At 43.4% G+C, this 24566-nt stretch overlaps 1 protein-coding gene across 1 annotated transcript; it reads left to right on the forward strand.

The window, feature by feature from the left end:
• Positions 1-1406: 1406 nt before the first annotated feature.
• On the forward strand, positions 1407-21398 carry LOC306792308 (thrombospondin-4-B-like; the record flags this gene model as incomplete). Its single annotated transcript, XM_079289381.1, has 11 exons — positions 1407-1602; positions 2866-2984; positions 3118-3170; positions 3292-3364; positions 17329-17449; positions 18536-18714; positions 19384-19432; positions 19519-19715; positions 19858-20030; positions 20194-20333; positions 20607-21398. Coding segments are annotated over 11 exons (1359 nt in total), but the record flags the coding sequence as incomplete, so codon positions are not given.
• Between the last annotated feature and the right edge of the window lie 3168 nt (positions 21399-24566).

The raw sequence follows: 24566 nt of genomic DNA on the forward strand, positions 1-24566 counted from the left end.
AAACACATGAGAACCCACACAGGAGAAAAGCCTTTCAGCTGCTCAGTCTGTAAGAAATCTTTTAACGTGCGTTCAACTTTACAGACACACATGAGAACCCACACAGGAGAAAAACCTTTCTGCTGCTCAGTCTGTAAGAAATCTTTTAACGTGCGTTCAACTTTACAGACACACATGAGAACCCACACAGGAGAAAAACCTTTCTGCTGCTCAGTCTGTAAGAAATCTTTTAACGTGCGTTCAACTTTACAGATACACATGAGAACCCACACAGGAGAAAAACCTTTCAGCTGCTCAGTCTGTAAGAAATCTTTTAACGAGCGTTCAACTTTACAGAGCCACATGAGAACCCACACAGGAGAAAAACCTTTCAGCTGCTCAGTCTGTAAGAAATCTTTTAACCAGCGTTCAACTTTACAGACACACATGATAACCCACACAGGAGAAAAACCGTTCAGCTGCTCAGTCTGTAAGAAATCTTTTAACCATCGTTCAACTTTACAGAAACACATGAGAACCCACACAGGAGAAAAACCTTTCAGCTGCTCAGTCTGTAAGAAATCTTTTAACGAGCGTTCAGCTTTACAGATACACATGAGAACCCACACAGGAGAAAAACCTTTCAGCTGCTCAGTCTGTAAGAAATCTTTTAACGAGCGTTCAGCTTTACAGATACACATGAGAACCCACACAGGAGAAAAACCTTTCAGCTGCTCAGTCTGTAAGAAATCTTTTAACCAGCGTTCAACTTTACAGACACACATGAGAACCCACACAGGAAACAATCCCCTTTAGCTGGTGTGGTTGCAGTAAAGTTTCCGTTTGTGATAAAAGCTTTCAGCACGAGTCACCTCTGAAGTGACACATGATTAACCGCGGTTCAACTACACTGATTTCAATACAAAAAGTTATTCACTGAATGAGCGCCAACTGTACAGTTTGAAATAGTTTTGATGATTATATTGATGATTGATTTGATGGTAATGTAAGTTTAAGACGATGGTTTTACCTGCATCTGTGCACAGTATATTGTATTCAAATGATTTCATCAATAAAAAGTAAAAGGTTTGTGTATTTCACTGGTTCATACAGTTGTACATAGCACACTTTGTTCGTCAGGATTAAATCCATCAGTGACTGGAGTGTGACTCAATAGTTCTTTGTCTTGTTTGCTCTCTTTGCTGCCATTACTGGAATAAAATTGTCATCTTGTCTGACACAAACTCGTAAAAAGGATAAAAAAGGTCCTGAGATGAAGCAATCTACACATTCTTTGGAGTCACAAACCAACAACATCCTTATCTCGATCTATAGTTCCTTCCAGTTGATATATATATAGTTGTATTAATCCGTACGAAAACATGCATGCACATGCAAGCTTGTCCACTGAAAACAAATACACGTGATGTGAACGGGGCCTTTGTGTTCTCCGTCTGTCTCAGGACAACTGCAGGTTGAAGGCCAACGTGGACCAGAGGAACAGCGATAAGGACAGCCACGGCGACGCCTGTGATAACTGTCGCACGGTGGAGAACCCGGACCAGAAGGACACCGACAGCGACGGCAAAGGGGACGCCTGCGATGATGATATGGATGGAGACGGTATGGAGATAAATAAAATAGCACCGATGCTCGTGCTTATATAACCAGCACTGAAGGCACTCTCCGTTTAATTAAACGTATTATTCTGTTCCTTCCTTCACATTTACACCCTGCTCTTACATTAAATAATGCAGATTTTACGGTACAAATCTCTCTTAATCATGTTGTAAAAAAAATGCAGTTGTATGGATGTTTTTATAAGCCAGCTGAGGCATAACAAACAGCACTGCAAAAAAAAAGAAAAGTTAAGGCCAAAAGCAGTCTGACCCCTGAGCGAACACAAGCTTTGATCATTCACCAGCATGATTACACCTCAGAAAACCCCATGGCAGAGAAGATGGGTTCTCCTCTATTGCTGCTGCTTGACCTTTATGCATTCGTGGGGCTGCTGCTGCCTCCCTGCGATGAATAAGAAATAGCATCTGAACACAAACCGCCGTTCACCTTCACAGCAAATACAACAGTGCAACCTAGTGGTGGAATTACAAGTACCATGCCATTCAGTCGATATAGTTCAAACAGCAGTGTGGATGTAATGTCTACATTTTTCATATGCATTCAAAAATCAAATATAAATTCACTGATTGACTTCACTAAGTGTGAGAGACTTACTTTAATGCATTACTTTGATTTTAGAGATCAAACCTCAATTCAAATAGATGAAGATAATATCTCATTATGTATCCATGTAATCATTCTTCCATATTGGCAACATCCATATCTGTTAATATTTCCACTGGGCAGTAACTTGGTTTCTTTTATGATAGGTCTGCAGCCAACGATTCCAATCTGCCGATAATTCTCTCTATAAAACGAGGGGTTTGTAAACTGACCAAAAATAGTGGAAAATGTCTTAAAGCCCAAGTTGAAATATTCAAAAAGCTTGTTTTGTCTGACCAATGGTCCAAAAGCCGGAGTAAAATCAATTTACTAACACATAAGATTCCCCAATTCCTAAAATGAGTAAACTGGAACTAAATATTTTTGGGCATTTTTGGATTTATTATCAGAATTGTTGCAGGTAAATATTCTGTCAATCGACTTATTGTCACAGAATCATAGAAATTCACTGATATCTTTTGTGAGAGTTCAGAAAAAGGGACAATGAGAAGAGTATTTATTCTACTACAGTACAATATTATCTGTACTTGCCACCTCCGAATATGTCATCCATGACAATACTATATATTTCCCTGCTGAGACGGAGTCAGACTGACTGCTAAATAACACGAACCATCTCCTCCTGTTGACTGGCGAGCATAGGCCTGAAGAACTTTCTGGACAATTGCCAGCTTGTCCAAAACAGAGACCAGCTGGACCGGGACGGAGACGGAGTGGGAGACGCCTGCGACAGCTGCCCCGACATCCCCAACCCAAACCAGGTCAGTCAGAACCAGATGGAGGGATGGACGGACGGATAGCTGTGGTGGAAAGTAACTGAGTACACTTTGTTACTAGAGTCCCTCAAGTGTAAAAGAAATGGTGTTTTTCGTGAACTCTCTGCTCTTGTTTCAGTCTGATATTGACCACGACCTGGTTGGAGACTCCTGTGACACAAACCAAGACAGGTAACGATATTCTCCCAGTCTTCATGTTGTGTTCTTGCAGATATCTGAACTGCTGTTTCATACTACTGCTAGTACTACAGCCTTTTTTCACATCATGCGATCGTGTCACTTTCCCTTGTAGTGATGGCGACGGTCACCAGGACACCAAGGATAATTGCCCATTCGTAATAAATAGCTCCCAGCTGGACAGTGTTGTGAAAAAATGTGCTGTAGCTGTTTTTCACACTTAGAGCAGGTTTAAGAATGAAACAGAAGCTCTCAGAGGCGTATAGTTTAAATCAAAAGCAATAGGTTTATTTATCGAACAAAGTTATTCAGCCAACACAATTAAACATGCATGGGCTCTAATGATTTCCCTCTCAGAGGTCCACCATAAGACACGCTTAAACACATCAGCATCATCCTTAATATATGGGGTCCGCCCCTTGCTACACATTGGCCAAAGTCAAAGATGCAGGCGTGGCACGTTTGTACGTTATGACACCTGGGTGGAGGCCGTGAATGTCCATTCACCTTTGGCCCCTCCCAATAGGCGTTGGTTTCCGTCAGTGTGAGTGAGAGTTTGAGGCGAGAGGACCTGGGAAAGAGTGTGTGGAGAAAGCCGGGCTCAGCTGGGCGTTGGCCCTCGCTTGAATCTCACTGTCTATTGTGTCTTCCTTATCTTCTCTAAAGATGGCTGCCTGTTCTTTTGTGACGCAGTTAAATAAGTAACCTCTCACCTGCTTCTCTCTGGCCTTGCTGTGTTGTGAGCACTGTATAAGTGGTTAATAGTGCTGCATAAGATAATGGTTATTAAAACTACAAATATACTAGTGATTAATTAAACTGTATATATAAGCTAGTTGCTGATTAAGCTGTATATAAGCTAGCTGTTGAATAAACTGTATATAAGCTAGTTGCTACTTAAAGCTGCATATAAACTAGCTGTTGATTAAGCTGTATATGAGCTAATTGCTGATTAAAACTGTATATATGCTAATTTTATCAACAAATCCCTCTCTTGACGTCTGAAGGACGTCACTTTCTTTTCTTTCCTACCCTGTTCACACGCTGGTGTCTTCCTCTGCCTCTCCTGACCCTACCAGGCTGTTCTGCTCTTCCCATACTGGGTAAGCTCCATAAGGAGGGGGTGGTAATGGTTCCTTGGAGAGGGCAGTGGTGATGAGACGGCCAACCAAAGAACGAATACAGGGTATTATACAACATCCACATGAGACCAATATTGCAATGAACACACCCACTGACACTGCTATTGACAAGATCAGGTGCTTCCATTTTCCAAACATGTTTTCCATCCAATCTCCAAATGGATTGTTCACACCTGATGCTTCCTGCATTTCGTTTGACAGTGCCCTCAGACTATTCAGTGCTTTTGTGACTGAACCGTCCGGCGCAGTATTGTTGGGGATAACAGTGCAACACAGGTCTCCAAACATTGAGCAAACACCTCCTTTTTCAGCAAGCAACATGTCCAAAGCCATTCTGTTTTGTACAGTAATCAAAGAAGTAGGGGCCAGCTGCTCAGCCAGACCCTCTATTGCATCCCTAGTATGATTAGCCAAACGAAGAACATTGTAATGCACATAATTGATACGATCAACATTTTTATTCACAGTTATCCATGGAATAATACTTGCGACACTCTCAAAACCTGCTGCAATTTGGTCTACCAATTTGTATTCATTAGGCACTCCTCTGGGCACTCCGATAGCATCTATGTAAGTTGGACCTCTGTCCAGGCTGAACTCAGCTTCAGCTGCTCTTTTAGCTAAGATATGTCTGCGTCTGCGTTGGGTCAGGCTTTGTACTTTGTTTTGGTCCTGTATTATTTTGTCTCCCACTAAGGTAAGTGGCATTGCCAGCCTCACCATAGCACAGACTCCTATTGTAGATGGTGGTATGTTAGTGAATAAGCGCAGACCCCCACAGTAGTAGAATAGCCCTCCCCTAGCCCAAGAACCTATCTCTGAGCCTGGTCGTGTCATGTTGCACCAGTCTTCTGGCACACTACCTAGGTGGATTTGAGCTCTATCGTTGGTGAAATGGTAACAGACATATCTGGATCCTAGTCCTTTGTAAGCTTTGAAATAACCTACTGCAGTTTGGTTGTCTATCGGTGGGAATATGGATGCCAGAGTAGTGCAATGTGGTGGAGTAGCCATTTTAGTCATTTTTGTCATGCACGCGTATCCTGTTGGGTCAGATTCAGGATATAGTGGTGCTGGTTCGGTGAACATAGCTGGTCTAGCTGCAGCACAAGCTACACAGCCACTCATTTTGTTTTTTATAGCATTATCAACAATCCAATTTAACCATACATTGTCGCTTCCTTGTCCTGTAGCTAATTGGATCACCTGTTGGGGAGTCCATTTAGAAAAGTCTTCTGATAAGACAGTAGGTGGGTCTGGTGGTAGCGGTTGTCTGTGCGGAATTATGTTTATTTGAATTCCTACTCTCGGGTCTTTGCCTGGGACGTCCACTAATAGGGCGAACCATATTATGTTTTTTCCTGTGCTGCTTTTGGTGACGTTGTTCAGGGACAGAGATAAGGGATTGGCTGTTGCTGAAAAGTCTCGTTGGAAGTCTATTTTGTCCCATAAGGTCCTTCTCGGACTTTCCCCTCGCATTGTTGGCTTCCACCGCCCTGTGTGCTTAGTTACCGCCCCCCAGGAACGACAAAACGCTGTGGACGGGACGTTCACGTAATTCTCACATCTGTTGACTATGGCATTGTCAGCACACAAATACACAGCACGACCTCTCCATGCTCTTGGACTTCTTCCACAGTTAATCACATCACACAAATCAAAAGTAAAAACGGTTTTGCTCCCCTTGGTATAGTTTAAGGTCAGATATGCACGACACGCTTTTGGTGGTGGCTTGTATGCCGGTTCTGAGGCATCTCTTTTTTGCCTAACCTTCCCTCTCTCGAGGTCGTTTTGAGTTTTGTTCACATCCTCGCCGCTTGTTGTCAGATTGAAGCTTGGATGACTCTCAAACCTTGTCAGATTTTGCATGTTCACATCCTTGCCACTTGTTGTCAGATTGCAGCTTGGATGACTCTCAAACCCTGTCAGATTTTGCACTGCCTCTGGCAGACAGCCATAGTTTCCGCTAGTCGGTTTGTTCACTGTTTTGTCCCCCATTTTCAATCCCAAAGTCAAGAATATCACAAATGCCACACCCAAACCCAATAGGACCCACCCAGTTCTTTTACCTATCCCCATGTCTTTCCAGGTACCTGGAGTGGGATGAATCCCCTGTGGCTGGACGTCTGTTTCCCCCAACAGATTACACTCACACTCCATTTTGCGCCAGATCACCTCGGACCTCTGCTAAGGGTCTGGAACGCTCAGATGCTGGGGCACAATGTGACAGGTGGTGCCAAGGTGCTCCTGATTTACCTATGACCTGGACCGAGTGTGAAGTAACCTCCTTCACTTCGTACGGCCCTGTCCACCTGGGGTCAGTCCACTTTCTCTTGTGAACTTTGACCCTGACCCAGTCACCCACTCGGATGAGATTTTTCACTTCCTCCTGGTCAGCTGGACTGGTCCGCTGGACCTGTTTGGAGAGAGCCTCCGTGAGAGTGATTAACGCAGTCATATATGCCTTCATTTCAACTTGCTGCACATCTAAGGCTGGTATATGACTACTGTCTCTTGGAGGACCAGGCATTTGCCTCCCTGTCATTAACTCATGTGGTGAAAGATGCGTCTCATTTCCTTTTGCGCTCCTCATTGCCATTAGAGCTAATGGTAAGGCTTCAACCCATGTCAGCTTTGATGCCGCACATGTCTTTGCTATTTTTGATTTTAGCGTCTGATTTGCCCTCTCTACCAGTCCTTGTGACTGTGGATGATACACTGATCCATATCTATGTCTGATTCCTAGTCTGGCTTCCACTTCCTGCAAATGCTTATTACTGAAATGTGAACCATTATCGGACCTTATACATCTAGGAACACCATAGCGAGGTATTAGTTCTGTTTGCAGCCACTTTATTACTGTCTGTGCGTCTTCTTTTTTAGTTGGGATTGCCTCTACCCACTTTGAAAATCTGTCCACCATTACCAAAATGTATCTTTTTCCTTGTACTCTGTTTTCATGTCCCATGTCAGTAAAGTCTATGCTGATGTCTTGAAAGCAGGCTGATGGTACAGGATAAGAGCCCATAGGTGTCTTGTACGGTTTCTTCACATTGTGATCCCCACAGGTGGTGCATTCGTCGCAGAAGAGGGACACCATGCTTTCCATGCGTGGGTGCCACCACAGTGCTTCCACCCTTTGTAATGTTCCTTTCTTTCCTTCGTGCGTTGGTCCATGTGCCTCTGGTATCAGTGAGACACATAATTCTGCTGGTGATACCACTCTGCCATCATGGGATCTCCAAAGTCCACTTTCTCCTTTTGTTGCTCCTTTCCTTTGCCATTCAGACCATTCGTATGGTCCAGCCTTCTTCTGTATCTCAATCAGTGTTTCTTCAGTGATTTCGGGTTCTTGTATGGCTATTTTCAGAACCATCTGTTTTGGTCTGTATCCTCCTACTTCTTTAGCAGCTTCATCTGCCTTGTCGTTTCCCACACTTATTCTGGTCTTTGCCTTGCCATCATGTCCTTTGCATTTCATGATTGCCACTCTTTTTGGTAGCTTCATAGCTTCCACCAGTGCCATGATTTCCTTCTTGTGTTTGATGGGTGCGTCCATTGATGTTGTGTATCCTCTTCTTCGCCACATGGGCCCATCAACGTGAGCTGCTCCATGTGCGTAAGCAGAATCTGTGAAGATGTTTACAGATTTTCCTTCTGCTATTTTCAAGGCTTGTATGAGCGCTTCGACTTCTGCCAGTTGTGCTGATGCTGGTTGAGGTAGGATACCTGATGCTACTATTGTGTGTTCCATGTCTTCGAATTGTCTCACCACAGCATAGGATGCTGTGTTTCCGTCCTCTCCTTTGTAGCAACATCCATCCGTGTATAACCACATTTCTGCTCCTGGGATTGGTGTATTTCCCAGGTCTGGCCTTAGTTTGTTTTCAATGATTGCTCTTGCTTCGCAGCTGTGTGGTTGATCTTCTTGTCCTTGTTGTAGTGATGACGCCATATTGATTCCTCCTGTTTCATAGACAATATGTGGTCTTGTGCATTCTCTTTGAATTTTCGATTTTCTTGCAGCTCCGAACGTGAATTCTTTGCTGAGGAGGAATGCAGCCACACCATGATGTGTGTGGATTTTCAGAGGGTGGCACATGACAATGTGGGATGTTTTCTCGATCGCCTTTGCAATTGCCGCCATGTGTCTTGTACAGGTGGATTGGCCAACTTCAACTGGGTCCAGTTTTGATGAGTGATACATGAGTACCACTCTTTCTCCCCCTTTTTTCTGATACAAAACTGCATTTACCATCCCTCCTTTTTGTTCAGAAACATCTAGGTGAAAAGGGAGTAAATAGTCTGGAGCTTGAAGAGCTGAGGCATGTGACAAAGTCTGTTTGAGTTTGGTGAACGCGTCTTCAGCGTCTTGTGTCCACACCAGTGGGGCAGAGGTGTTTCTAGTTCCTGGTTCCTTGAGCAGGCTTCTGAGACAGGTGGTGAGGTCAGTGTAGTCTGGAATGTGACTACGAGAGTAGCCTGTTAGACCCAGGAATGACAGCATATGTCCCACGGTGATAGGTCTGTCATGATGGAGAATGCTGTCTCTGTGGGCTGTGCTTACAGCCAGGCCGCTAGATGAGAGAGTGCGACCCAGGAATGTGACTTGTCTCCTACATGTTTGGACCTTGGTCTTCTTAACTTTGTAGCCTTTTGAGGCTAACAGCAGCAGCAGAGTCTCAGTGGCCTCCAGGCAGGTGGCAGAAGATGGGGCAGCAATCAGGAGGTCATCCACATATTGTATGAGGACGACACCATCCGGCACCTCTATATCAGACAAGTGTAGTCTGAGATGATGGTTGAACAAACCTGGAGAACAACGAAAGCCTTGTGGCAGGCGAGAGTAGGTGTATTGCTGGTCGTTGAATGTGAAAGCAAACAGTGTCTGTGAGTCTTTGTCCAGAGGGATGCTGAAGAAGGCGTTAGCGAGGTCAATTACTGTGAAATATGAGTGCTGTGGGCTGAGATTTGTTAAGGCAATATGTGGATCTGGAACTGGATATGACGCCGGTTGTGTGGCATCATTGATTGGTCGAAAATCTTGTACCATCCGCCAGCCTGTGTTGTTTCCGGCTTTCTGCACTGGCAATATCGCTGTATTGTATGGTGATCGAGTTTTCACCAACACGCCAGCTTGTAACAGACCTGCAATGGTCGGGGCGATGCCTGCGATTTGTTCTGGCTTTAGTTTGTACTGTGGATGCCAGATAGGAGGTGCAAATGGATCCAACAGCGTCACCTTCACAGGTTTGACCGTTGCCAATTTTCCCACATCATAAGGGCCAGTCGTCCATAGTTTCGCAGGCACGCCGTCCAATAGAGCTTGAGTTGCAGGATGGTCAGTGCATGGTTTACCATGATGGCGTGGCAGTGGTAAATGTTCAGGTAGTGTGTGTTCTTTGGTAGAGATGATCCATCGCCACATATCTTCTTCTGTTGCCTTCAGCAGTCCTGCTGTATCCGTGTGTGTCCATGACAGAGTATGTGCTCTTTTTATCATGGGGCCGAGTCCTCTGGCCTCTTGTCCAAATCCAACCGCTAGGGTGACGTGTGGAGCAGATTCTTTGCTGAGACCATACCACTTGGTCTGATAATCATCCAATAGCACTGCTGCTGCCACGCCTTCTTTTCCACAATACACATCATGACATATTATTTGTGGAGTTAGGTGAGCCATATTGATGTCCCAATCTTCAGCATATGGGCAGTCTGGATCGTCCGTGACATTCATAGTGCAGTGCACATATGGTAGAGGAGTTTTATATGGATGCAGTCTTTGGATCTGTTCTCTGTGTATGTTGAACCAGAATTGAATTGTTGGTGTGCTTGGTCCTGTGGCTAGACATCTCAGCCAGTACACTTCTTCAGCCAATGATTCCACATTAATGGACGTTTGTGGCATAGATAGTATTCGCACAGGCATTGATAGTGTGCTTGCAGGGGGAGGGTCCAGTGAGACCTGGACCCCTTCGTTGTTTAGCCATATTGTTAGACCGAATTTAGTCATCAGATCGCGGCCCAGTAGGTTTACTGGGCAGTTTGGCGCTGATAGGAAGCTGTGTGACCATTGTTGACTTCCAATTTGGACATTTAAAGGTGTAGTGCACCACTGGCGTTCTGGCGCGCCTGAGACCCCAACCACTGACACATATTTAGATGACAGGACCTGTGGAGACGTGAGGCTGGAATATGTTGCCCCTGTGTCCACCAAAAATGTGTGTGCCTGTCCGTTTATTGTGCAAGTGAGAGTTGGCTCACTTGCTAGTCCAAATTTCATGATGCCGGTGCCAGGTGGTTGTGGGGTGTCCTAGTAGGGATAATAGTTATTCGCCCACTGAGCTTGTAGTGCCTGGTTGACATTTTCTCCGGAGCTAGGATCATTTTGCGGCCATTGCTCAGTGCCTCCTAGTGGCGCCTGGTATGGCTGTCCAGCTTGATTCTGGTTTCGTGGATCCTGAAAGCCTCCTCTTCCTCTCTGATAATTTCCTCTTCCTCTGGGTCCTCCTCCTCTTCCACGTGTTGGGCCTTGTTGTTGCGGCTGACTACGTGAGCGGCAGTCACGTGAATAGTGACCAGGTTTTCCACAGTTGTAGCAGTAGAAAGTGCCTCCTTGATCACCCCCTTGGGCACCTCCTCTTTGTCCTCCTCTCTGATTTTGTTGCCATGGTTGCTGCACCATTACAGGGACCACTTGTTCTGCTAGTGTTTCCAGTTGAGCCATCTGCTTCTTTTTGTCCTTAGCAATCTTTTGGGCCGAGTCCAGGTCAGACAGCTGTCTCTTCATCAGTGCCACTTGCAGTGCCTTGAGCTCCACATCTGATGCTTCTGCAGCTGTTCTGTGTTTATCATAGTGATGCAGTACATGTTCTCTCCATGACGATTGAGTGAAGGAGGCGATGGCCACAGTGTTTTCAATCGCCTCTCTTACCTTTGCAGGCAATCCTTTGGTCACCATGCTTCTCCAGAGTGCCATTGATGTCTGAGATGCATCTGGGGATTCTCTAAATGTTGTTCTCCATACTTGCTCAGCGCGAGCTAGGAGATCTGCAGCAGGCTCCCCAGGCTTGGCCATGAAGGTTGACATTTGGCTGTGGTCTGTTGGGGTGGGGTACTCTCTCCTTAAGGCCTGATGTAGTACCAGCCTGACACCGCCTATGGGCGTGGGGTCAGGCGCGTTTGTGGTTCCTGCTGCGGCTTCAAGCTTTTTCAGTGTGTGTGGGTCTGATGCTCTGGCCAGCAGGCCTCTGTAGTCACCAAGTGCCAGTTTGTGGGACTTTGTATATTTATCTAGCTCTTCTAGCCATGGCTCTGCTCCTGAAGACAGTGAAGGAAGTGCAGCCAGCAGTGTTGACATGTCCATGAAGGAGAAGGGAATAAATGCCATCTGGTGAGGGGCTGCAGCTGTTGGAGCTGGTCTGAGTGGCATCTGACATGAGTTAGGCCCATATTGTTGTCCACTGCGCGTTGTTGATGGGGCTGTGGCATATCCTGTGAAATTTCCATTTAGCGTTAGCCTCTGTACTTCATGTGTTTGTGGCCATTTGTGTTCGTTGGCTGGCTGTGCAGCTAGTTCGATCAGCTCCTTCTCTTCCTCTGTACCAGGAACCCACAGGTCCGCTTGTGGTATAGCATATCCACTAGCCTCCATGTAAGGCGTATAGCCTGTTGCTGCATGGGCTTATTCCAGCTGTTCGAGCTCCTCCAGTTGTTGTTCCAGGATTTGAATATCCTCTTGTGTTTCGTCTTCTTGTCTGTGTTGGTAACGGTCTCTGATTGAGTTGCTCACTCTGTGCCGAGTTTCGAGTGGGGCAGTCGATTCGAAAGCATCGAAGCGTGGCTCATTGTGTGCGTCGACAATTAGTGTAGGTGTAGTTTCAGGTCCGGGTGTGTTTCGCAGCCCTAGGGCGCTCAGTTGAGTCATCAGGTATCCCACAGTCTTCTCAACTTGCTTCGCTCTTTTTCTTCTCTCTTTTTCCTCTACTGAGACAGGTATCTGCAGCTCTCCTTCATCTACTGCGAAGATGCCTTTCAGGAACCCCTTTGATACTGGTCTTACTGGAGCCTGAATGAAAGGGTTTGTGGGCACATAATCAGGAGGGGGAGGTGGGAGATCAGGGTGCAGTTGGCTTTGTTCATGGTCATGCATGTCTTTGTGTTGCGGTGGCAGGTCAGGATACAGGTTGCTTTGTTCATGCTTGGGCTTGTCATTGTCGATAGGGGTGAATGGGTTGTCGGCATATGAGGGAGGGGCAGTGGATGAGGGTGTTAGGGCCGGGAACATGCCTCCGCTGTGTTTGGCGGCCTCTAGTGGTGAACGTGCTGCTTCAGCATCCAGCTCCATTGCGTTCCATGGCTCTTTGCCAGCCCGCTCCATCCATCTCTTCTCGATTCCAGTGAGAATCAGCTTGCTGCCCATCCTGTTGTTATCAAAATCGAAGCACCTTTTAAGATAAGGCCAGACGCCTTTTTCTGCAGCTGCGTTGTTTCTTGCTGTTCTTTTTCCCATGTTTAGATATCTTGGATTTCTGTCCTGCCATTCGTTCTTCTTCTCTTCACAGTGTCTCATCACTTCCCTGTTCATCTGTTGTACCATTTCTTCTGAAGGGGAACAATTCAGCCGTTCTCCATCCCAAATGGCTTTATCTTTCCATCGTTTTATCAATCTTTTGTAGGCGAGCTGTTCCACTGGCCAAAGTTTGCTTCGTCCATTAATCCTGCTCTGTTCCTGGACTGCATTCTCCAAGATGCACAGATAAGAGGAATATTTCTCCGCCATGATGTGTGTTTCTGTAATATTCAATAAAAGGCTGACATCAGTATTCCCAAATGTCCACACGATGGAGCCAAAGCTCCTGTCAAATGTTCCTGTTGCAGTTCTTGAAAAGGCCACAGGAAAAGCCAACATGCATGAGAAATGTTATTATTTTTTTTTTATCATGAAGCACCAGCAGAGGGAGCCAGCGCTCCTCCCAAGTTTTCTGGTGTCTGGTTGAACTCAGATCAATGTCATTCCCACAGCTGCATGTCTTAAAACCTGCTTTTCTCTGTGATATGTGTGTGTGTGAAATGATGGTCTATTTTAGTATTAACACTTTATGGTGAAGAGGACGAAAACAGTACAGTTATAGAGTTGTTTCGAAGTCTCTGTGTGAATGGACACAAAAGCTCGTCCATTATACTAATGTGGCAATTTTCAGCCATAATCTTATGGTTTTAGCAAGCATTACCGTGCAGAGGTCACTGATCTTTATTCTGTTGTACGAGAGAATGACGGAGTGCTTCTCTCGGCGTTTTAAACCTTCATACAGTGACCTCACAACTCCGCATATAAGCATTACAAGTATTACGCATATTATTTAACAGTGTATGAATATATATTATTTACAAATCTGCCTATATACCCCTGCTAGGTGTGAAATGCTATGTTTTAATTACTCAAGCAATGGCTTGTAACTAAATATTTTATAAGGCAGAGAGAGAGTGTTAACCTTGCCCCCACCTTTTTAAATATCTTCCGCTAACTGTCTTTGTAACTGTCTTTGTCTTTGTAAGTAGACACAAATCAAGGCCGCGTCTGTATTTTTTATCAGGAGTAGTCAAATCCTCCCTAATATTCCCACCGCCAGTCTTGACTAAATGAATAGAAGATTTGTAGCAGCTGTTAACCTTGTATATTCATACTTTTAGCGACTGTCTGGCTGGAACAATAGAAGCTGTGTATTAGCTTTAAAACTTTTTTTTTTTTTTTTTTTTTTCTTCCTGGTAGCATTCCTGGACTGCTGTGTTTCCGCATTACACTTTGCTAACGATCCCTAAGGAACACAATTTTCCAATAAATTTAACTATGCCAGTAAAACTGACACTTATATTAGCCCTCAGCTGTCTCTCAGCATATTCTAGTGATTTATGTGTGTGTGTGAATGTAACAGTCGTGTATAATGTGTGTTTTCCCTACTCTGGACACCAACCTTTGAAACAACACACCAACATTTTCAAACACCAAGCACGGCCTCAGCTGGCTGTCTCTAACGCACAAAGAAACTCAGAAACAGCATAAACTCTGAACCAGGTCTCAGCGCTTACATATATGCTCCTAATAATCGCACTCATTTAAACGAAATCGAATCCATACACAGCCGTGGTTATGTACGCTTCAAACATGCACTTTCATTCAAACAAAATTGCAACACACTGCCTTTTTTTTTTTTTTTTTTTTAAATGCACAGAGATCACCTACACGGCAAAGGAATATCTTTAGTAATACAGACAAACAAATAAACAAAAGTTAAAACGTACAGCTCAGCAAATAGTCAACCGCATTCATACTAGATAATCACAACACATGCTGCCGTGTCTTTAAGCATAAATCAGTCACAAGCACGGAGTCAACCGCATTCATACTAGATAATCAAGACACACGCTGCCGTGTCTTTAAGCATAAATCAGTCACAACCACGGAGTTGTAGAAGAGATGTACAGCTCTTTTTACACACTCATCACATTCCATCAGCAAGCTCTTTTTTTTTTTTTTTCAACCTCATCAAACAGACCAGCGCGCTACTGATCGTTCGATCACAACGCAAATGACAAACAGCTTTTTAGCAACCAAAAAAAACAGTCAGATTATAAAGGATTTTTTCCCATTCCTTGACAGTTAATCCACTTTATCAAACTAAACAAACAGACACCTCTTGGACGCCTGCACAAATGACAACTGCTTCTCAGCAAACAAACACAGTCAACACCAATTAAACCAAATTTAAAATGCGCACAATTCACAAATACGGTCTAGCATGTAAGTAATACTTTTACAAATGCAGTGAAACAATGAACACACATTAGAACATACACGGCTGTCTCTTTAAATATAAATCAGTCAGAAGCACGGCCTGCGGATGAGCTGATTCTTTTTCCTTTTGGACACACTTTCATCAGCAATGCATTTTAACCGCAATTTGTCTTTTTCCTCAATCTCAGCAAACCGACTGTGTACCGCTGATCTCTCGACCACGATACAAATGAAAAACAAATGCTTTTTCAGCAAACAATCAGTCAAATTATAATCAATTCTGTCCCTATCGTACACATATCAAAGAAAACAGCGCTATTTTAATGCATCACAATATCTGCTTTGGCTGGGCCGTGATCACGGCCCTTCCGCGTGGAAGTCCGCGGTGCTACCAACCACACCACCAACGCAATACATCAAACAACACAATTTAAACACCTTAAGTAACATAGGACTCTGCGGGTCCTTTTCTCTTAGTTACTTTATTACACAACGTCCATTATTAACGACACATCAATTAACGTAGATTTTGTGCTCTCGCCCAGAAACTCCGTCGAGGATTCTCTAAGCAGAGATATCATGGTTTTCCACTAAACGCCGCACACAAATCTAGATCCGGAGATTTGATGATCTCAATAAGGTAATTTTCTCTTGGTCCGCTATCAATGATACATCGGCTAACTTAAAACTTGTGCTCCCATGCAGAAACTTTATAAGAGTTACTCTAAGCAGAGTAAACTTGGTTTTTACACCACACGTAACACACTCGATGACTTGATACGAATATTTCACGGTCAATTCTCTCAATACAATTTACAGTTTATCAATGACATCAATGACATATACATATATCCCCGTCATGTTATGCAATTTCTTCGTAGCCCAAAACATCCCATAAGTACGTTAGAGATTACGCCTTTTGTGACATGAATTCGAGTGCTCAGCGTGAAGCGCGTGTCTGCGAGCAAATGCGTTACACGGCTTACAACACCTCACCTCTACGCTATCACAAATGCGTCATTTCTCGCCGTTATTTGACGTTTTCTGATGGGCACATTCATACATATTCACAAACCCCCAAATGGCTGTATAACAACTCTGTTGCTGTGTGTTTAATCTTTACCATATTCTATACTAAGCAAATACTTACAGTTCGGACAGTCTGAGCACAATTTAGAATATTTCTATGAATACAATGTTGCAGAATTCAGTTAAATAGGTCTCTGCATACCTTGAGATGTGCACCGGTGCGTCTCAGACCCCCCGACTGCAATTTCGCTCCGATGGCAATTATCGGGTTCCCAGCCTCGAAGGGAGTGATGCGCCGTTATCTGGAATCAAAAGGAGAGGCCTGTTAACATTCTAACCTGAAGCTCTGTATCGTATCAGATCACGTCGGGGTCACCACTTTGTTGTGAAAAAATGTGCTGTAGCTGTTTTTCACACTTAGAGCAGGTTTAAGAATGAAACAGAAGCTCTCAGAGGCGTATAGTTTAAATCAAAAGCAATAGGTTTATTTATCGAACAAAGTTATTCAGCCAACACAATTAAACATGCATGGGCTCTAATGATTTCCCTCTCAGAGGTCCACCATAAGACACGCTTAAACACATCAGCATCATCCTTAATATATGGGGTCCGCCCCTTGCTACACATTGGCCAAAGTCAAAGATGCAGGCGTGGCACGTTTGTACGTTATGACACCTGGGTGGAGGCCGTGAATGTCCATTCACCTTTGGCCCCTCCCAATAGGCGTTGGTTTCCGTCAGTGTGAGTGAGAGTTTGAGGCGAGAGGACCTGGGAAAGAGTGTGTGGAGAAAGCCGGGCTCAGCTGGGCGTTGGCCCTCGCTTGAATCTCACTGTCTATTGTGTCTTCCTTATCTTCTCTAAAGATGGCTGCCTGTTCTTTTGTGACGCAGTTAAATAAGTAACCTCTCACCTGCTTCTCTCTGGCCTTGCTGTGTTGTGAGCACTGTATAAGTGGTTAATAGTGCTGCATAAGATAATGGTTATTAAAACTACAAATATACTAGTGATTAATTAAACTGTATATATAAGCTAGTTGCTGATTAAGCTGTATATAAGCTAGCTGTTGAATAAACTGTATATAAGCTAGTTGCTACTTAAAGCTGCATATAAACTAGCTGTTGATTAAGCTGTATATGAGCTAATTGCTGATTAAAACTGTATATATGCTAATTTTATCAACAACAGTGACAAAGACGGGCTGGGTGACGAGTGTGACGATGACGACGACAACGACGGGATCCCTGACACTCTGCCACCGGGACCAGACAACTGCCGGCTGGCACCAAATCCTGACCAGATCGACGACAACGGTGAGCGATGGTCTAAAAGACATCGCACCTCCTCATATACCACGCAGTCAAATCAGTTTACAGTAATAATCACATATGATTGTTGATATATTTGGCTGAAAACCAGCCTGGTGATCAGATAAATGTTCATAATTTCATCTCCACATTCTCCCCGAACTGCTCCCTGACTTTCCTTTGAAAGCAATTTTGGTCCCCAGTTGCACACCAACGCAGATCAAACAAAAGCAACTGTGAGCACATTGAGTGGCATTTTTGGTGACTCATTGGGACATTTTCTGTGTAAAACATGCCCCCTGGAGTGTCAATTCAAATCAAGTCAAGACAGCTTTTTTTGGCAGTCAGGGAGTCAAGAGATGTAAGTTGGAGCTGACAGTTGGGAAAATAACAAAACACAAAAAGTGTATTTACTGAGTCCAAATGTTTTACAAGATGCACACAAGACATTCAGGCATTTGCCCGATTGAGCATCAATTCAATCGTTGACACAGAATGAAGCTTTTATGCCAAGAACCGCCAAGTCGGACCTTCTTGACGTCGTAGCAGCTGTTGCACTTCCACAGTGATAAAAGTGCATCAACACATTTCCTTCCATTTAATAATCCATATCAGAACTGCACACTACAAGACACGAACACCACCGAGTAGACTACAGCGTGGCACTTTTTTAACCACGGCAGACACAGCAGCTCTAATGCTGAACCCACACAGCAGGGTGCAGACTAGAGAGATACAATCCATCTATATTAAACCAATGCAACATACAGCCTTGCTCTTTTGCTTGAAATGTGAATAGCCCCTTAAGAAAGGACATTTGGGGATGTTTTATATTCAGCTCTGTCGGCCTTTTTGACATTTTTGCTTAAGCCAGTCTGAAATCTCCTCATTGTGACAACGCAGGAAACACGCTGGTTTAAAAAGGATTTAAAAGGAGCTCGTTACTTTGAATAAATGACGCAACACAATCTTTGCCAGTGTGTGTAATCAAAAACTGTTAACAAGTCTCTGCACCTCTGACCTATTGGAACAATGACTCACGGTCTTTCTTACTTTAATTTAAGTCTAAATCTCCTCTCTGTTGTCCCTCAGATGATGGAGTTGGAGACATGTGCGAGTCTGACTTTGACCAGGACAAAGTGATTGACAGGATCGACAACTGCCCTGAGAATGCTGAGGTCACCTTGACTGACTTCAGGGCCTATCAGACGGTGGTGCTGGACCCTGAGGGCGACGCCCAGATCGACCCCAACTGGGTTGTTCTGAACCAGGTGAGATTACTAAAAGCTGAAAATTCCCTCTCCATATACAAGTTGAAGCAGCTATGGTCGATATTTTTATCTAAACAACAGAACCAATAACAATAAGAAATGTGAATCGTGATGCGTGAAATCGTACCACGACGACAAAAAATACACAAGACAATATACAACAGTGCCTCGTTTAACCGTGTTGTTGATTCTCGATTTTTTAACTGTGAGGTGCCATACCATATTTAATGATGCTTTCCAGCACAGCGTTGTCCAACGTTGACGTGATCTCAGTTCAGTCTGAGTCTGCAGAGAAAGCCTCTGAGCCAGCCTAGCACACGGATAATCAACGTGGACACTCTAAATTTAATTTATTGTCCATTTGTATTCCCGAGTACTTATAGGAGCACACCTGCTCAATTGCACTGTCACCAATGATTACAGGGCCATGAGCTGCAGCTCTCAAATATGATTTCCTCTGTCTTTTGGTATTACCGTTAAAAATGAGGTGGTGGCTGTCACACCAGTCTTTAAAAGTGGCAATCTCCAGCAGCAGACTTAATATAGCCGTATCATCTGACAATCTGATGGAATTATTTGGCTGTCTGCTTCTGCATTAATTCGTGTACAGTGTAGCAGATGAAGGCATCAGGGTGCAAAATGTCTTATTCACAACTCTTTCTCACACAGGGAATGGAAATTATCCAGACCATGAATAGTGACCCAGGACTTGCTGTTGGTAAGAAGTATTTCCTCTGCGTTGAATATCAGTGAATAAAATGCACAATGTCTGAACATCAGTAATATACTGATTTCTGTTGCCAGGTTACACTGCTTTCAGTGGAGTGGACTTCGAAGGAACATTTCACGTAAATACAGTGACCGACGACGACTACGCCGGCTTCATCTTTGGCTACCAGGATTCGTCCTCCTTCTACGTGGTGATGTGGAAGCAGACTGAACAGACCTACTGGCAGGCAACACCCTTCAGAGCTGTGGCTGAGCCCGGCATCCAACTTAAGGTGAAAGCACAAGTCATCAACTCCCCCAGGCAGCAGATTCGTGCTCATCCTATTTTTAATCCCTCGACATATTTTCCACATTTCGTCCTCTCTCTCTCTCTCTCCCCCTTACTTCTCTCTGTTATCTGTCGCTGTTCATCAGGCTGTGAAGTCTAAATCGGGTCCCGGGGAGCACTTGAGAAACTCTCTGTGGCACACGGGAGACACCAACGACCAGGTGCGTCTGCTGTGGAAGGACCCCAGGAATGTGGGCTGGAAGGACAAGGTGTCCTACCGTTGGTACCTGCAGCATCGCCCACAGGTTGGATACATCAGGTATACGACCAACCGTGTTCCGGACAATCTTCATATTGATTACACGAAAAAACCCGTAATTGTTGCTCCATCTAACTCTCAGCAAGCAAGTGAATAAGCATATTTCCCCAAAGTGGTGAGAGTGGAACGTCGATTATTTGTTTTAATTGTGTGTTTTGTTTAGGGCGCGGTTCTATGAAGGAACTGAGCTGGTGGCCGACTCTGGCGTGACAATTGACACGACCATGAGAGGAGGACGACTCGGCGTGTTCTGTTTCTCTCAGGAAAACATCATCTGGTCCAATTTGAAATACCGCTGCAATGGTGAGGGAGGAACACTGAATCACAAATCCACATATTCTATTATTTTTATATATTTTGAATTACGCTGATTGCATGCTATGCAGCGATTGTCTTGAGGTTTGTTTCCAATACATATCTTCTTACGGTCTTTCATTGCTTGCGTCTGGAAAGTGATTTTAGATTGAGATCTGATGTTGTTGTTGCAGACTACAGCTGTGAATAGAATTGGTTTGGCCTCGTTTTGGCTTTAGAGTCTGAGCTCATCTCATGATACCCGACTTCTCACTTCCACAGACACCATCCCAGAGGATTTCCAGGAGTTCAGCACTCAGCACGGCGCCGACTCACTCTGAAGTCGAGAGAGAAACATGACGCCAGATCTCTGAAGACTGCTTGTGTGTGAATGTGTGAATGTGTGAGTGTGTGTCTGTCCGTCTGTGTATTGACGTGTACAGTTTCAGTGCATATATGATCACAATCTCCGTACTGTATATTATCATGTCTCTTTCTGTTACCCGAATGTGTTTTTACTGTTTGATTAACTCTTAATGAATCCAGCTGAGCTCATTATGCTGAAGGTTATAAGTTATAATGATTTTTACTGAAAATGATGCTATGTGATATGACATAAATACACCGAAAACATGTAACATCAAATTACAAAATGCAAAATATGGTCAATAATGGACAGTTTCCATATATTTTCAAAATAAAGGGAACATTATTATAATTTTTAAACGGTATTTTCCACACGAGAGATTGTAGCATATGTGTAGCATGATAAAATTGTTCAAACAACTGGAAGGAAAGTTACCGCTTCGGATCAGCCTCATACTGATGTTACATTTTGATCATAAACTGGTTTTATTTGTTTATCAGAGCGGTATTTCTACTACGTTTGTAAAGAGGACACCAAGTCTTGTATGACTCAAATGTCAGACTGTGCCTTGCCTCACTTACTGTAGAAGATTAACTTAAAGCTCAGTTTAGCCATGTTTTCTCTTTCCATCATTTGGTCCTTGACATCTTGATCATTTCATATCTATGTAGTCACAATCCTGGTCAAAGTAAAAGGGCTTTAAAGTACATCGGTGTTGAACAGGCTCATTCTTATTTTTCCTTTAAAATGTTGACATGTTTTGATGATTAGATATGTTAAAGACAACACATACTGCGCATGCATACAACAAATGAACTAATTGAATGCATGAAAATAACCTCTATACTTCCCCAGAGGATTGGCACGTTCTCGGTTGAAACTCTAGAAACAAAGGCCACGGTTTAGCTTGAGCAGGAAATACTTTCCTAATAAGAACATTCTTATCCCCGATTAGCTGCGCTGATGAATTGAGAGACTTTGGTCTTTGCTCCCGGGAGGAGGTCCTCCGGAAAAGATACAATTAACAACGCTCATTGAGTCCACGCTAAGATTTGGTACTGTCTTTAGCTTGATCCAGTAGACTAATTGAGTTTTTATTTTCTAGTTAGTGTTGGTTTTCTAGAGGGGGCCGGGGACACGTTCACCTGGAAGAAAATGTTGTACATTTTAAAGTTAAATGCATCAGTCTGGTGCACTCTGAGACCAACATCAACAACATGAACATAATTCATGCTGAAAGTAACGCAGTTTAAACTGACAAATGCTGGAAGGACAGCTGGCAAGAAATCACTAACTGTCATTCTGTAAATTAACCGATTTATAATATCACTGCTTCATCTATAACGCGATAGATCTGACTATAATAACACGTGTATTCACGTTAATGTTTTACTTTGATGTATTCTTATTCTTTCAGCTGAGACCCCAGCGATGTGAAACTGACTTTTGGGCAAATAAATAAAAATATATATAAATATGATTCTAAGCAGTAAGGAAGTTTCCTTCCATAACTTAAAATCACCCACACCAAACATTAAAGTAGCCGGAGACTGTGAGACACGACTCAAGAAGCCGACACACGTCAGTGAATGTGTGATGAGAGAATATTTACACATTTCTTTTCTATTTACTCCCAAGTCTGTTTCGCACCACTAAGGCTACAGCTGAAAGAACAAGGCTAAAATATCGTCATACACGCCATGAAAACACATCTGCAACACATTCATTTACCATAATACACACATGTACTTATAGTCAGATCTATCCTGCTCTAAATGAAGCAGTGATGTCATAAATCTGTTAATTTACTAATTCACACAGTCTGAGATTTATTGCCAGCTGTCTTTTTTTGCATTTGTCAGTTTAAACTGTGATTATGTAATATTCATTAACGGTCCACGTGCCGAGCTCTGATTGGTCAGTGTGTATTTGAAGAAAATGAATTAAATCACAAGTTGCTGAGGGAGCAGAGGGGCAGAAAACGGTCTGAAGGCAATTCATTGGTGATATTTTGTCTTCAATAAATAAATGTTGGAAAACAATCACTTGAGTCGTCTCGTTCCACGACCCACAACTGTTACATATGTACAGATGGAAGGTAACTGAAGATAGGAGTAATGATATACTTTTTTATTAGTTTAAGGGGCTTTTGTTACCCACCAAGTTGCAGCGGAACCGGATGTTCCTCGTAGAACCTGTCTGAATGGACTTTTATCTGTTCACCTTTTCTTCTGGATGGTTCTCCTCTGACTCATCTCCCGAGTCAAAACCACACCCATAATGCATTGCTGGTGAAATCCAGGGAACTGCCATTACATGTGAGGAGAACTGAGTTTGCACTATCACACTGGATTAGAATTCAGGGTGGACTTAAAGGAAATATAGCATCGACTGTCCTGTACAATGGTTGGGAGTACTCGACATTCTCTGGTAAAAGCTTTGGATGGGACATCTTGGCAGGAAATTTGGAATTATGACAATAAGGGTAGAAATTACAACACAATTCAGACATCAGTCAGAGTGAGAAGTGATGGAAGTAAAAGTAGAAAAGAAGATGTTACTTTCAGATTAAGGTTCGGACATACAGGACTCAATGACACGTTATACACATCATGAAAAAGACAGAGTGGGATAAATGTGAGATATGCAACTGTAAAGAAACTATAGAACATGTGCTGATAGAGTGGAGGAAGTTCAGAGTGGAAAGAGAGACTGAAGAACAGAGTGGTAGATACAGGAAGGGAGTGAAGCATGAAAGGACTGTTAGAGACAGGGGACAAACAAGTTCAGTTTAAAAGGGCTTTATTTAATATTTTGAATGGAACGGGTTAAAAAGCCAGAATATGACTGCAATATGAAGTTTATTTATAATTGTTTCATTATATTTATAAATAACATTATTATTGTGTTTAAATGATAACTGTCATAAAGTCATGATGTTACACACTCCGGTCCAGTAGGTGGCGCCTTACACATTGGTTTGTAGTCCGCCATTAAAGTGGAAGAAGGAGGAGAGGAAGAAGAAGAGTACTAATCTCCTGGTAGCCTATAAAGCTATTGAGGTTAGCTTAGCATGCTACCTGGAAACAGACGGACGGGGACGGAAGTGACCAACACAACACTAGTCAGAGTTTAATGAGAGTAAACGGTGTTTTTAACGGAGTTCGTCTGGAGGAAAACGGTTGAGCATATTCCTTATATGAGTAGCAAAGCCATGTTGAGTGGCCTGTGCAGTGATGTGCCTGTGTGCGGTTGTGCGCATGCGCAAAATAAACGGTCAGTGAGTTCCCAGACCAAAGAGACAATGGCGGCTTGCTCTTTTTCTCCCGTGAATGCTAGCTACTAGGAGCTACTAGCTAACCACTTTGGTGACTGGAATAACGGGGATAGCTGCAGGAATGTCTAACGACACAAAAACTTCCTGTGGTTTAGTGAAAATGTCTAAAGTAGAAATGTTGAGATCTTTAGTCAGCCAACGACTAACTGCGGCTGAAGAAGATATATTTGGTCTGTTTGAAAGAACGATAGCAGAGTACGAGGAGGAACTCTCTCGTTCAAAAGAGGCGAATAAGCGACAACGGGAACTTCTGGACGCCGTTCACAACCCGGAAGTCCGGATACAAAGAGCACGTGGGTTCACTTTATTTCTTCTCTCAAACACTGTTCATGCGGTTCTTCGCTCAGCTTCTAGATGACAGGAAATATTTCAATTTAAAGTACAAGTTTGTTCTTTGATAACACCACATGGATTTGGCAGCTTAAAATGGTTCATATGTTCATGTCACATAAGTTGATTACATTATTGTATTATCTGGTTCTAGTGATACTCTGGAAGTGTATGTCCAGGAGACTATTTGCTCAATTCTAAAATGTCT

The sequence above is a fragment of the Melanostigma gelatinosum genome (assembly GCF_949748355.1).
Source record: "Melanostigma gelatinosum genome assembly, chromosome: 18".
In the NCBI taxonomy this organism is placed as follows: Eukaryota; Metazoa; Chordata; class Actinopteri; order Perciformes; family Zoarcidae; genus Melanostigma; species Melanostigma gelatinosum.